The sequence below is a fragment of the Tinamus guttatus genome, unplaced genomic scaffold, assembly GCF_059628265.1.
Source record: "Tinamus guttatus ecotype Peru unplaced genomic scaffold, ASM5962826v1 Tinamus_guttatus_pri_ptg000650l, whole genome shotgun sequence".
Taxonomy (NCBI): domain Eukaryota; kingdom Metazoa; phylum Chordata; class Aves; order Tinamiformes; family Tinamidae; genus Tinamus; species Tinamus guttatus.
Genome location: NW_028289184.1, coordinates 1102986 through 1116960, shown reverse-complemented (window position 1 = coordinate 1116960; position 13975 = coordinate 1102986). Strand labels below are relative to the sequence as shown.

At 53.0% G+C, this 13975-nt stretch overlaps 1 protein-coding gene across 7 annotated transcripts in view; it reads left to right on the top strand.

The window, feature by feature from the left end:
- The window catches only part of EPB41L1 (erythrocyte membrane protein band 4.1 like 1), a 69269-nt gene that overhangs the window by 46490 nt on the left and 8804 nt on the right, over window positions 1–13975 (top strand). For 2 of the 7 annotated variants that reach the window (XM_088536050.1, XM_088536048.1), the window contains exons 11-13: window positions 152–297; window positions 1185–1220; window positions 3416–3607. In XM_088536050.1, the coding sequence (XP_088392176.1) occupies window positions 152–297; window positions 1185–1220; window positions 3416–3607 (374 nt within the window). Of the gene's footprint in view, window positions 1–151; window positions 298–1184; window positions 1221–3415; window positions 3608–4939; window positions 5039–9856; window positions 12629–13179; window positions 13288–13975 lie in introns of all 7 variants that reach the window. The other 5 variants (XM_088536043.1, XM_088536044.1, XM_088536045.1 and 2 more) reach the window with 5 other exon arrangements.

Genomic DNA, 13975 nt, shown 5'->3' with positions numbered 1-13975 from the left:
CTAGAACTTGTCTTCCCTGCTGCAGGTCCTTTCAGGGTCTCTTAACCAACCGGCATGAGCCATCGTGCGAGGGTGGAAGGGTGAGGAAGGCGGGTGAGCAGGGAATGATGACTTGCATGACTGTGACCTGCACTCTCTTCTGCACGTGCAGAATTCTCACGCCCAGCTTCTGTCAGCGAGAATCATGATGGGGCAGAAGCTGAGAAGCAGGATGAGGACGGTGAGTTTGGCCGCAGGAGACGTTCCGAGGCAGAAGACGAGGAAGTGACTACCCCAACAAAAATCAAAGAGCTGAAGGTACAGCCCTCATGGCCTATGACCTTGGAGGCTAAAGGGTGGGCTGTCTTGCAGGGCGGCTTCTGACATGGACTTGCCTGGACCACTCTGGGCTGTCCCTAGAGAGAGGACAGGTGAGAGGCCAGCAAACAGACATCACGGAGCTGCATCCCAACCCCAGCTTTGGTTGCAGTTTGGAAGAATCCCCTCTGGGCATGGTCTTCTAGAGCCAGTGCTCCACCACACAGCTTGATGTGACCCATTCTCTCACCATTACCAATGGGAATGGGAATGTGACAGAGGCTCAGTTCTGCTTTCTGTTGCCTCCTCTCCTGAAGCAAGTCTTGTTTTTTGCAGGACCCTCCAGGCTATCTCACAGCTTGGCCTCAGTCAGAGATGGCCAGGCTGGACCTGGAAATAGCCCCCAGTCTGTTATGTAGGAAGGACCAAGGGTGCCAGTCATCACTGCTGTGCAGGCAGAGAGCTCCTGGCCACAGGGAATGCTGCCTGGGTCTCTGTCTATCCTTCTGCTCTCCCTGCATCCTTGCAGAGGCACATCCGCACGCAGCCCTTCCCCCAGGCATGCCACACAAATGTGCCCATGAGCAGGCTCACACGCTGGGGACATGCAGCTCTGCTGTGTCCATGGGCTACCTTGGCCACCCAGGCTAGCTCAGAGGGTGCCCCAGCCCGTTTGAACCCCCAGCCTTTCTGCCATCCTGAGAGTTTTCAGTTCTTCTGTGCTTATTCATGCTGGTACGAGTAGGGCTCTACTATGAGTCCTGACTGGGGACAGGGGGGCCCAGCCAGGTCACGTTAGGCATCCAGATTCAACTTGACTGTGATGTTTGTGACAAATTCCCTGGATTGACCCTGCTGGTTGCTTTTAATCCTCTCTTTGCTGCCAGTCGGAGCAGGAAACAACCCCCAGGCACAAACAGGAGGTATTCTTTCTCTGGAGTATCTTAGTCCTCATCGGTGCATCATATTGTCCATCCTCCTCAAAGCAACACTGCGTGTCACCCTATTTACTGGAATACAAGATGCACCAAGGTGGGGGGTTGATCTGCTGGACAAACCCAACGGGCAAACAGCTGGGGGTCTAGCAACACAGCACACACAGCAGCATCTTCTATCCCACTAAGTAAGGCAGTCTTCATTGTGTATGTGAGCAAGAGCCTTCCCAAGGCCCAATGGATGGGCCAGCATGCCGAGTCCTTGGCCCATTGGGAAGACCTGGCTTCTGCTAATGTTCCTGAATCCTTCATGTCTGCTCCTTGTGTCTCTTTGTCCAACCCTGTGGCCCTAACTGTCCCATTGAGGAGGCAGCACAGGCACAGAATGGCTCTATTGCTCCTGCTTCACATTGGGACTTTATGCCCTGGCTTCGTTTCTGCTTTTAGGTTTCCTGAGTTTGGGTATACATCACGTGCTCTGCACGTAGGCTCTATTTTCAAGAAATCCCTTGCTGCATCAGCAGTTTGCATGGCTTGTCTCCATACAGAGCTGGGTTCAAACAGCAGGGCTAGAAACGGCAAGGAATTTGCCAGTTTGCCTTGGGCAAATAAATCCCAGAAATACCTTCAGCATCTGCTTCCTCCTCCTGTCGAAGGCAGGCAGCCCCAACTACCCCTGTGCAGTGGAGGTGCTTGGACTGAGCCTGGCTAGTCCTGGTAGAGAGGGATGTTGCAGAGCAGAGAGAGGCTGTGCTCTCACCAGAGGTGAGAGGTCTTCAGAAAGGCTGCCAGACCCTCTCACAAAGCACTGGTGTAGGTGGTAGCACCTCCATCAGCTGGCAGAGACCTTCAGGGCCTGGTCTTGCTGATTCATTCCAGCCTAAAAATCACAGCTACTCTCAGGACAGTTTCTTCTTTGCTTACAACAGGGTTTAAATAATTGCTTGAGCTATTGACGGAGGCAGAGGGGGTCTCAGTGGTGTACTTGCAGTGCACGGGCCCTTGCCATCCATTCGGCACAGCAAGGAACCCCAGCGAGCGTGGTGGGTGCCACGGTATCCCCGCGGGCTGGTTCCTCACCCGTCACGGAGCTAGACACCCGGCTGCATTCCCTGCACTGTCTGCCTCATTGCTTACTCCTGCTGCATGTACACGTGCTGCGTCCTGCTGCCCTGCGCTCCCCGACACTCCCACAAGCCTAGAGGTGGGCAAGCCATGGGGCACAGGCCTCAGGTGTGCAGATGGACTGGGAAGATCTTCTCACAGGTTCCACCAAACCTTCAGGATCCGAAAAAATGGGCTGAGTTTTTCACAAGACTGCTTTGGGTCTCAGGTCTGTGGCTGTGGCACTCAGGAGAACTAATGGGAAGGAAAGTTATTTTAGTTGACTCCTTTCGAACCTGAAAACAGGTTTGAGCTTGAGACAGAAGTCAGGGTGAGTTGTTGTTTGGAGCTGCTTTGCCCACCCCTATGCAGAACAAGGGAGGTATCCTGGTGCCTCTAACATGCTCTAAATGCTCTAGATGCTCTAAACCCCACATCTCACTTTGCACTTGAGCTATATCTGAGCTGTTTTCTCTATGGCAAGTCAGACCCCACCCCACGCCTGGACTGCTGTTGAGCCTAAGTTGGTCTGTGTTGATTTAGGTTTGGATCCACGTCAGACATCTTTGACTTTGGCTTTACAGGAATCCACTTCTAGGGAGCCCTATTACAAATAGCAATGAGAGAGGCCCAAAAATTCTTGCTGGGAGGACTGGCTGCTCTCCTGCCCCACTGAGTTAGAGTGGGAGTCTTGCTTCCTTTGTGCCTTATGGAGCAGCCCAGCCTGGAGGGAGCCAAGAGACATGAGGCTGCTGTTGTTTCCAGTGCCCCATGCTGATCTCAAGGAGCCCTCCTGCCCCCTCCTGATTTGGCTTGTCCTCAGCAAGCCATACTCGAGATGCCAAAGGGGCATGTTTTGCCCTTCATGGAGGGAAACCAGGTATGTCCATTCTGCCACTGCTCCCTGTAATGGTCCTAGCGAGACTCACAAACCAAGGTTCTCAGACACAACGGTTCAGTTGGGTCTTGAGACCATAGATTGAAGCCCAGTGAAGCAAACCCTCGTTAGCGCCCCTGCTCTTCCCCTTTGTCTTAACCAGTGCTTTAATCATAGCTACCTTCCTCTCTCCTTCCTCAAGTTTTTAGACAAGCCAGAAGATGTTTTACTAAAGCATCAGGCCAGCATCAATGAGCTGAAAAGGACCTTGAAGGAGCCCAACAGCAAGCTGGTTCACAGGGATCGGGACAGGAGGCTGCCTTCCTCACCAGCCTCTTCCTCACCCAAGCATGAAGATGAAACACCAAAGGGAACCCCAGAGAAGGCCAGAGAGGTTTGTTCTGCTACTTTTTTATGGAGGGGACCATGTTATTCATCAGGAGGCGTTCATAGTTTGCTACGTTCCAGTTCTCCATCTCCCATGGAGTCCCATGGGAGTGTGGTGGGATGTGGGAATTGTGTGCTGGTAGCACTGGGTGGAGGAGAGAGCCTCAGACTGGGGCTGTTGCCAGAGTTTTGCAATAGGCTACCCAACTGCATGATGCTGGTGATGGTCACCCCTCCGATGTAGGCACTGCATGGGGTCAAACTTCTCATCTGTCTCCTGGGGTCTGTTTTGGGAGTCAGGCTGCATGAGGCTACGCTGGCCTATGAGCCTGGGGCCTTTCTCACCCGGCTACTGCCAGGTCCTGCTCGGGAGTGCCCCGGGCTGCTGTTCTCCTACAGCAGCCCACAGGGAGCACGGGAGCAGGTCTGGCACAGAGGGTGCCACGGGGCAGCCTCATGGGCCGGGCACCCGTGTGGTGTGCACAGCGAGAGGGACAGCCTCATCGGGCCAAGAGGGACAGTGAGGAGCTGCACTTGGATCCTATATTCCCAACATCATCCTGCCAGCAGGGAGGAAGGAGATGAGCTGCGCCGAGCCCTCCGCGAGGCCGCTGGAGGAGAGCGGGATGCAGCGTGGGCGATGCGCAGGGTGGCTCTTGGGTGACTCAGACCGTGTGGTGCCTCCTGGGCTCTGTGTCCTGGGGCCTGGCAAGGGTGTCTCTGTGCCACTGTGGCTGACAAGAGGGCAAGGTCTCCTGCTTGCTCTCCCCACCTCAGCAGACTCCCCACCGCAGGGGCTGCAGAGCTAGCCCTGGGCCAGCACTGGTGGTCACCTCTGCAGAGCTGGACGGCCACCACACAGACCTGGGAAGGTCTCTCTGAGCAAGAGAGGAAGCAAGGATCGCTGCTGGGAACGGTTCGGGGCCCTGGGAGGGATGCTCAAGCAGGGGTCTCCGCAGGGATTTGTGATGTGCACGTGTGCTTGCTGCTCTCCAGCACTGCTGGGAGAGACGGAGCTGGTTGCTCTGGGCTCCCCGTGGCCAGGGCTGTGGAAGCAGAGGGGAGCTGAGGGAGCTCACAACCGCTCGTCAAAACATGGTGTTTGGGAACGAGAGGCTTCAGCACATGTCTGTTTTACAAGCAAACATGTAAAGTTCAAAGACCTAAATGGAGAATCTAGAACTGGAGTATCTGTGATCTCTGTTCATCCATCCATCCATCTATCTATCTGTTCCTTCATTCCTTCTTACGTGCTCTTTCTCTCTCTTTCTGTGTCTTTCTGTCTTTCTGTCTCTCTCTCTCTTTCCCCATGGGTGCTGGGGTTTTCCTGCTGACACAGAGGATGGAAGAAGATACCCTAGAGGATTTTTCATCTGAGCATGGAGCTTCCCTAAGCATGGAGTCTTTCACGCAGAAAAGCCTTGTCTCCTCTCCTGAGGTTATCACCATCCCCTTTCTGTCCCCACCCCAGTCTCCCATGGTTTTGCACCATGCATAATGCCTCAAACAGGGGTGGCCCCTGCCCTGCCAGCAGAGACCAAGCCATTTGGTGGCACCCTGAGCAGGACCTCGCCTGGATGGGCAGGATCCCTCATCAGGGAGGGCTCTCAGTGAATGCTGCTCCTTTGGCCGGATCTTCCAGGCTTTGAGAAGGGGGTTCCTGGGAGAGACCTTACGGCAAAGCCCCGCTCTGCACTTGCCCGGGGCTGGATGCGATCCCAGCTGATGCTGGGTTTCCCGGGAGGCCGTGCTGAGGCCCGGGGCACAGCATGTGTCCTGTGCCTGTGTCCATCTCACCTAGGTGCAAGCAGGTGCAGCTGCAGCTGACTGTCTTTAGCAATTCCTTGTGTTTTCCTTTGACTTCAGCTGGAATTACTGTTGTCAGGCTCAAGTACTCAGGCTTGGGATAGAGTAGAACTTCTCCCTGGGTGAAGGAGGGTTCCTCTGCCTTTATAGTCCATTTGGGGTGCCTGCCTTGGAGGGATGTGGCTCTCCGTACTGCAGGGTTTTATAGCTCTTACATGTTGGCAGCCAAGAGATATTACTGAGTAGAAGAAAACTGGTCTTTGAGACGTGGTTTTGTTGTGATTGGACCTAGCCACACTGAAAGGTGGTGCACAACAGTGCTGGTGTGCATGTCCTGCCTAAGTGCACCCAGAAAGTCAGCGCTGGTCCAGGACTGGTGCCAAGGCTATACCAGGAAGGATAGATGCTCCTTTGGTGAGACTCAGGCTCTGCAGCAGCATCTGCTGGTCTGTGTGCTGACCCTCTGCCCGCCGGTATTTGGGAGTTAGTGCAAAATTCTTGCAGATGCCAGCTCTGTGCACCTCTGTAACAAGAGAGAATCTTCCAGAGCTGAGCTCCACAACCCCTGGCCAGAAACAGCAGCAGAAAGGTGAGAACACTAGTGCTGAACCCAGGGAGCCATCCCAAGTCATCCTGCTGGAGGCACCCAGAGCGTCAGGGCCCAGCCGGGCGCCCAGCACCGAGCTGGGCTCCCCTTGGATTTCTCACTGGTGCTAGCGACTAAGAGTCACCAGGTGATGTAGAGCTGCTGTGATTTTTGTCCTTATGTGACCTGTGTCTTCCCAATTTGCATCCTTGGAGAGAGCTGCACAGGCCCTGTGTGACCCATCCCAGGGGGTTCTGTGCTCCTCACATATTCTCGCCTTCCCTAGATGGACCATATTGGCAAGTGTGGTGTTTTCCTCTGCTCAGAAGAAGAGAGTGCTTTTTTTTTGAGATTACTGGAATCCCTTTAACTTTGGGTGACAAGGCAACGCCATGCATTGTCTTAAGAAGCAGAATTAATTAATTCTTTCCTCCTTTGGGTAAGGTGGGTTTTCCTTAGGAGCAAAGGGAAATAGCGGATACGGTGGAGTGTGACAAAGGCAGAAACCCCCCTGCCTGACCCTGAGCTCCTCCAAGGAGTTTAAGTGCTGCCTGCAGCCCACAGGTGTATTAGGTTGTCTCTGCTTCATGCCACTTTTTTACTTTCTACCTCTTTGCTATGTCTTGCGACATGTGTAGGCCATAGCTGATAGGTCTTTCCAGCTACTCCTGATTCTTGGAGAAAAATTGTTAGGAAAGATGTAAAGAAAAGCCTTGAAAAAAAATATCCCTTGGGAAATCAAGGCTGTTCTACAGTCAAACCCTTTTCGACATCATGAGTTCTTAGACTCACTTATTGTCTTGGCACACGCTCTGTCCTGCCAGCCCACCGACTGCCTTTTTAAGGTTTTCTTTCCCCCGGCATGCTCTCTTCCGAAGCTCCAGAAGTTTTCAGCTTTCCTGGAGGACATATCCAAGTATCCAGATATCTGCAGCAAACATCCCCAGCAATATCAAGCTCTGGAGACACACAGGCTGCCAAGAACCAAAGCTGGCTTTGAACTGTTTGGAGCAGAGAGTGCAGAGCTCCTCCGAGTATTTGTTTCCATGGAGTGGGCTGTGCTTATACCAACACAGTTTCTTGGAGCTCTGAGGAGAAGAAAGGTGGTTTGGACATAAACGTAGAGCTTTTGGTCTTTTTCTTCCTGATTAAGAGGTGCTGCCATGAATAAACATACTGTACCAGACTTCAGAAGGCTCTCAGATCTACAGCATTTATATGGAGTCTAAATTTCTGAGCAGGAGCCTGACACCAGACTTCTTTGCCCAGGGAAGTGTTCCAAAGGACCCTGGTTTCCAGTTAGAGAAAGGGGAGAGAGGGATTTTGCTCAGGGAAATTGTGCTTCTGTGCATCATCCGCGTGCCCTTGCCTTGCCTGGTATGAGGATTCTGCAATAAGGCCACAGGGCAGGAGCAGAGCAGAAGCTGCTAAGCTCAGGGAGGTAGGCAGTCCTGCAGTTGAAATGCACCATGTTCAACCCTGCCGCACTGGGAGGCTGTTGTTCTGTGACCAGGGCCCTAGCAGGGCTTCCTCACATGCCTAGGAGAGCCAGGGAGGTGGTGGTGATGCTGCTTTCATAGGTCAGATTTGGCTATGAAAGACATAGCTATAGCCCAGTGCTCCTAGAAGTCACTGCCTGCTTCTGCTGTGAGTTCCATGGGCCAGGGAGAAATGAAACCTGCATTCAGGGCTGGCAGAGGAGGCAGGTGTGAAGGAAGCAACGTGAGGAGCAGTGATGGGGAGCATGGGGTAGGGGGAGAAGCAAAACTGGGAGAAGGGGCTCCTAGAGGACAGGGCTGCCTGGCTGTTTTGGGCTGGGGCATGCCAGGTATCCCAGCAGAGCCTGTGCTCAGCCTGCCTGGACTTGCCCACTGTCGAGGAGAAGGATCCTGCTTGCATTTGCACAGGAATGGTGCCGTTTCTGCTGCCTCGTACTCCCAGTTTAGGTCTGGAGGGAGCACAGAACCGGTGCTGGCCATCACTGACAGAACGAGGCAAGGCTGGAGTGACCGTGGTGTCCTCGTGTGCTTGCCGCCTCTGCAAGCTCTGGCCGGAGCACACGTGGGAAAGGAGCTGGCATGATGTTTACTTTTGCCCAAGTGGGGCCAGGCTCATGGCTTTGGAATTCTGCTCCTCAGGAACCCCAGGCCTTCCTTTCTTGGGCACTAGGGGGAAAAAGGTGGGAAATGGGGAATGACATTTGTCTATTGGGTGGTTTCACTGATTTCTGGTCTCCCTTTTTTAACTCCACGTGGAGGCATTCTCACTGGCAATGGCTTTTCCTCCTTTCTCTTCCCTAATATCCTCTTCTTCCATGCCCCCCTTCCCACCCCTTCTCTGCTTCCTTCTGCCCCCAGCTTCCCCTTTTCTATATTCAGTTACCAGGTTTCCCTTTTGGGTGTAAGGGCTGCGTTACGTGCAGACACATCAGCTCGACACCCCTGTCCTGGGCCTGGCATGCCCAGCTCTCCTTGGCACGGGTTTGGCTTCCTGGCTGGTGCAGGGAGAGGGCAGGCAGCTGAGCCTGCTGTGCACGCTCGTGCTGTACAAGGGCAGTCTCACGTCGCGCTACACAACACCGTCCTTGGGCTGAGATGCTGGATTTGGATCTCAGTTGTCTGCCCAAAGGCATCCGCACAGTGGATGGACCCTGTGTCAGTGGGCAGCCTGTGCCTGCCGGCCTGTGGCTGCCCAGTGTGGAGGTCTGCAGGATCGTGCTGGAGGCCTCGTCTTCCACGCGGGTGGTGTGACAGATCCCTGGGGATGAGGGGGAGCCTGCGAAGCATTTCTGTCAGTGGAAATGCCCCTTGGTGTTTTCCTGCTCTTTCCTGCTCTTGTGTTGCCATGGCTTGTTTTCTACCTTCTATCCAGAAGCGGCTGAATTTTTAGCAGTGCTTTGTGCTGGGGGCTCCTACAGTCTGTATGTGTCTTGTAGGGCAAACACAACACAAGAATGTACAAAGTATATGTTTTTGATTATAGCAATAGGAATAGGATCTAGGATCCTTCCCTACACAGCAGCATAGATATGCTAAGAGGTATATTCCATGTTCCCTGTGTCCTGGCTGCAGGATGCTCTACTGCCTTTGCTTGGCCCTTGCTGCAGTATCTGTAGTTGTCTCAGCTGCCAAGCCCAAGATCTTCTTTTATATATTAGAGGTGACCTTTTACAGTGAACTGCATGGTTTCAGCATTGCTAGAAACCTCAGCTAACTTGTTGCTTTTGATGAGATTTCCAGGGAAAGCTAGGAAGGAAGGACTGGCTTTGGAGTGAATCTGAGCTGCAGGATTTGATAAGGACAGGAAAGGCCCTTCTTAACAACTAAAGGTGGTTTCTCTTCTTTGACTTAGCATTAGGGTCTGTGGATGAAGCTGAGAGCCTGGTGAAAACACAGGCAACAGAATCTCACCCTTTGGGGACTGCAGGAGCCAGCTAAGAGCACGGTTGAGATGTGGAGTCCTGGTTTGGTTTAACCAGCTGAGCTCCGCTGCCTCGTGGCAAGTGCTGCGATGGCTTCAGTTGATGGTTGTGATAGGATATTGCCCCCATCTCTTTTTATCCGTCAAGCTGGCAAATAATTCAGATACGTGAGTAAATCATCACCGAGAGCAAATGTTCCCTGGCCGTGGAGGGTCTGGGGGAGGCGCAGTCACCTTTGCTGCATCAGTCCCGTTATTTTCAGTCCCCTCTGCCCTTCCGCCATTTGCGAGGTTCCTAGTAAATGCCTCAGTTATTGCATGAATAATATAATTCACTCAACCCTATAGGAAGCCGATTAGCCTTCTGTTACTTATCAAAGCGTTCCTTGGCTGTTAGGTAAAATATGTTTGACGCTAACTCTTCTTGCTCCAATTGCAATACAGGGCTCGGAGCATTGGGTATTTATAGAGAGAGAAACCTCTAGGCTGGAAGAGGTAGCTCTAAAGAAAGCTCTGAGAGTCAAGAAAGAAGAAGCACGTGCAGGTACATCAGAGGTGAAAATGAGTGTGAGCATGGCAGAAGTGGAGAAAATAGGGAAAGCCAAGGAAGCTGCAGGCCCGGAAGAGCCAGCAGATGCAGCCCTGGATACCCACCGAAGAGCAAAAATGATTGCTAGTCCAGAGGATTTTGAGTCTGTCTGGGAGGATGAGATCTGCGAGAAGGCGACCGGGGAGGAGCCCGGCTTGGAAGCAGAGCACTTGGCAGCTGCGAGTGGCCAGGAGGAGCCCAGAGAGAGGAGGGAGGAGGCGGTGATCAGAGCAGCAGGTCTGCCCAGGCCATGTCAGAAATCTGAAGAGGGGCAAAGGCCTGAGGTTTCAGAGCTGGACTCTCATCGGGGAGAAGGCAAAGTGGGCTCGGAAGAGTGTGTTCCTGCAGCTTCCAGAAGGCAGGAAGCCAGAATGCCAACCACCGCCACAGAGGTCATTAAAATTAAAGTGAAATCTAATGATGACAAGACAGAGACTTCTGCTACACAGAGGATCATCTACTTAGACGATATAGAAGGAGATGAGAAGGACAACAAACCATATGTGCTCTCAGAGGCCGGAGAAAGGCTCGACTTGAAGGAGGGGCTGGAAACTATGGTAAATGAAGCAGAGGAGGGCTCAGGGCCCGCAGTACCTGCAGAACAAGGATCACAGAGCACTCACTCAGCGGGTGAGCAAAGAAAAGCAGTCTCAGAAAGACCTGCCGTAGAGCCAGACCAGTGTGAGAGGGGCTGTGATGAGACAAGCCCTTTGGGACATCCTCACTCCAAGAAGGAGGAAGTTTTGTCAGGTCAACAGGAACAAGCATCTGCTGGGCTGACAGGCCATGAAACACGAGGGAGACATCAAGCCATAGCATGTTCCCCAGAGGTGGAATTGGAGGAAAAAGATCTGCAAAGAGCAACAAGAGAATTTAAGCTGTGTGCTCTGGCAGGTGAAGGGAGAGGAGCTAAGTATGAGCAGCAGGAGGGCGAGATGGAGAACCCAGTGCTGAGACTGGCTAGAGGAGAGCACAGGGACATGGACAGCTCCCCAGCAGAGTGGCAGGTCTCAGAGAGGATCATTGCAGAGGGAGAAGAGGTGGAAAGCTCCAGAGTGGTGCTTCAGATGGAAGAGATAGAGACTAAACCACTCCCTTCAGCTGTGCCTCAGCAGGGCCCTCCTGGTGCCACAGAAGGGCCAGAGGAGGGTAAACTGACAGCTCCCACCTCCGGACCCTTTCCTCAGCAATCAGCTCCTGGCTCTGCAGAGCTGGCCCAGGACATGGGGCCAGCCCAGGACACACAGCCCAAGGACAAAGAGCTGGCCCAAGGCGTCAGCTCGTCAACAGATGTGCAAATAATTAAGAACGTGAAGCTCGCAGCAGAGGTAATGCTCAAGGATGCAAGTCCCAGAGCAGATGCAGAAACACTCAGGGACATGAACTCTGTAACAGAGGTGGAAATACCCAAGGACGTGAGCCCTGAATCTGAAAAACAGCTCCAAGATGTGGGCTTTGCTACAGGAGAAACACATGCAGATGCAAGTCCTGTTGTAGGACGACCACCCCAAAACACAGGTGCTGCTGCAGTGGAGCTCCCCCGAGTTAGAGATCCAGCTCCAGGGGAGGTGGGTCACGACATAGACCTTGCCACAGGGAAGGCAGTTCATAGCCAAGTCCCTGCCACAGAAGAGTCATTCCAGGAAGAAAAGCCCATGATAAAAGAACTATGCAAAGAAATAGAGTCCATGTCAGGGAAGCTGCTCCGACATACAGGCAATACGATGGAAGAACTGTCTTATAGCAAAACTCCTAGCCTGGAAGAGCTTCCTGCCAAGGCAAAAGAAATGGAATTTCAAGCTGGCACTGTAGCTGGGGCCCTGCCCCAGAAGGGTCCTGAGGCTGGAAGGCCACTCCACACTGCAGCCCCCGAGGCACAAGAGCCACATCGGGACTTGGAGCTTAATGTGGGACAGTCTCTGCAGGACAGGAGCCCTGGAGTACAAGAAACCACCAAGCACAAGGGCCCTGCCCCAGAGCAGCCACGGAAGGAAAAGTCTCCGTGTGAAGAAGATGGTCATGTCCTGCATTCCCGCTCTCCTGTAACAGGACCATGTCAAGGAAACAAGTTGTATCAACCTTCTACCTTTAGATATGAAGGCAGAGTAAAGCTGCAAGCTAGCAATAGGATACCAAAAACCGAGTCTGGGTCATTGATGCCCACTGCTGGGCGGATAGAAGCTGGACCCCAAGAGCATGGAGAGATTGCTGTGACTCCAGCCCCAGTCCCCGGGGTCTGGCAGGATGGTGAGATGTATGAGAAAACCTCAGTGGCCTCTAAGATTAAGATATTTGAGCAGAGTGAAGCTGAGCAAAGGACAGCACAGGAGGAACAAGAATGCATGCCTGAAATGGAGACAGCAGCGAAAAAAAGGGGGAAGATGGATCTGGCACAGGACACACTCTTGGACACCAGCCTCCTCTCAGCTTCCACTTTGTCAACCATTCCTGTGGGATCTGTGTCCAGTGTGGGCTCCTTAGCCTTCAGGCAAAGAGGTGGTTCAGGAGACTCGTCCCAGCCTGTGTCTCTGAAGGAAGATGTTTCTGTTGATTTGAAGCATGAAGGAGAAGATGCCGACCTTGCTTCCCCCGACTCCGGCTGCGAACTCACACTGGCAGAAGCCGTGGTAACTCTTCCAATGAACTGTCCGGATGGAAAGTTCATACGCATGTTGTGTGGCTCTTTATTACCATATTCAGTGGCTCTTCACACATCCATTGACTGAGACCCGTCGCTTTGCATCCCCTGTCCTTTTATGTATGTGTGTTCTTTGCTGAATGCAGCTCCGCTGGCCCGGCGGTTCATCGGCTTTTGTTTTGTGAACCCCGACAGTTTGGCTCCTTGGAGAATGCCAGCCGCTACCCCGAAAATGGGCACCCAAGCTTCGTGCCCAGGATCAAGGAAGGGATATGGGGCGGGGGGTGCTTAAAGAGCTGCGGAGCTGTCGCAGACACGCACACACACCTAGCAGCAGCAGCGGGGCCACGCTTCCGGCTTCCCCCTTGCATTTCTTCCGTTGATATCCCTTCTTGCTTGGCTCTCTGGCCTCACCCATCCTCCCCTGTCTTCGGCAAGCTGGTGGCTGGATGATGAAATAGCTTTCTTCTGCTCTTGTAAGCACTAGATCAGCTCCTGTAGAGTTCACTTCTTTAAAACTAACCCTTTTCTCTAATCCAGAGCAAATCTCAGGAACCAAGTGGGGAAGAAAAGAATTTATCTGATCCATCAATAAAATCCAGCCTGAAAGAAGACAATTTAAAGACTGCTATTCCAGTAGTCTCCCAGGTCTCAGTGCTGTTTTACTAACTGCTTCTTGCCATAGTATAAAAGCTCACCTTAACCATCCAAGGACTGTGTGCTTCCAACTCCTCTGCCCTTGCAAAGCTGTTATGTATATATCTATATACGCACACATGTGTGTGTATATGGGTATGCTCCTGTGGAGTTGGTGTGGCACCCTGTTTCTCATACCTCTCAACCTGCCAGCTGTGCAAACAGAGGGTGCCTGCGCTGGCCGATTGGAGGGCTGGCTCCGGCTGCAAACGCTTGGCCCAAAGCCCGAGAGGGGCTTCCTGTGGCATCGGCGGGTTCAGAGCAAATCCTGAGGGAGAAATACACAGAGTGATAATGCAAAATAAAACAGAAGCGTGGAAATGGGTTCCCGTGGCTTTATGGCAGGGAGTGGGAAGAGGAAGCTCACCCTCTGATGGTAGAGTTGAGAGGTATGTCCATGTTTGGAGAGGAGCGAAGGGAGGGAGGCTGCCCCATGGCTCTAATCGTGCTCTCAATCACAGTGATTAAACACCAAATTGGATGAGCCCTTGGTGTCATCCCTCCCTCCATTCCTCCCTCCCACATGAAGGCTGGGGTGATGCTCGGCCAGGACACAAGGCAGACACTCCTTTTGGGGCAAGCTCAGTGGGACTGGCAAGCTCCTTTGCTTCTCTTTGAACATTTGTGGCTGACAAGGCGC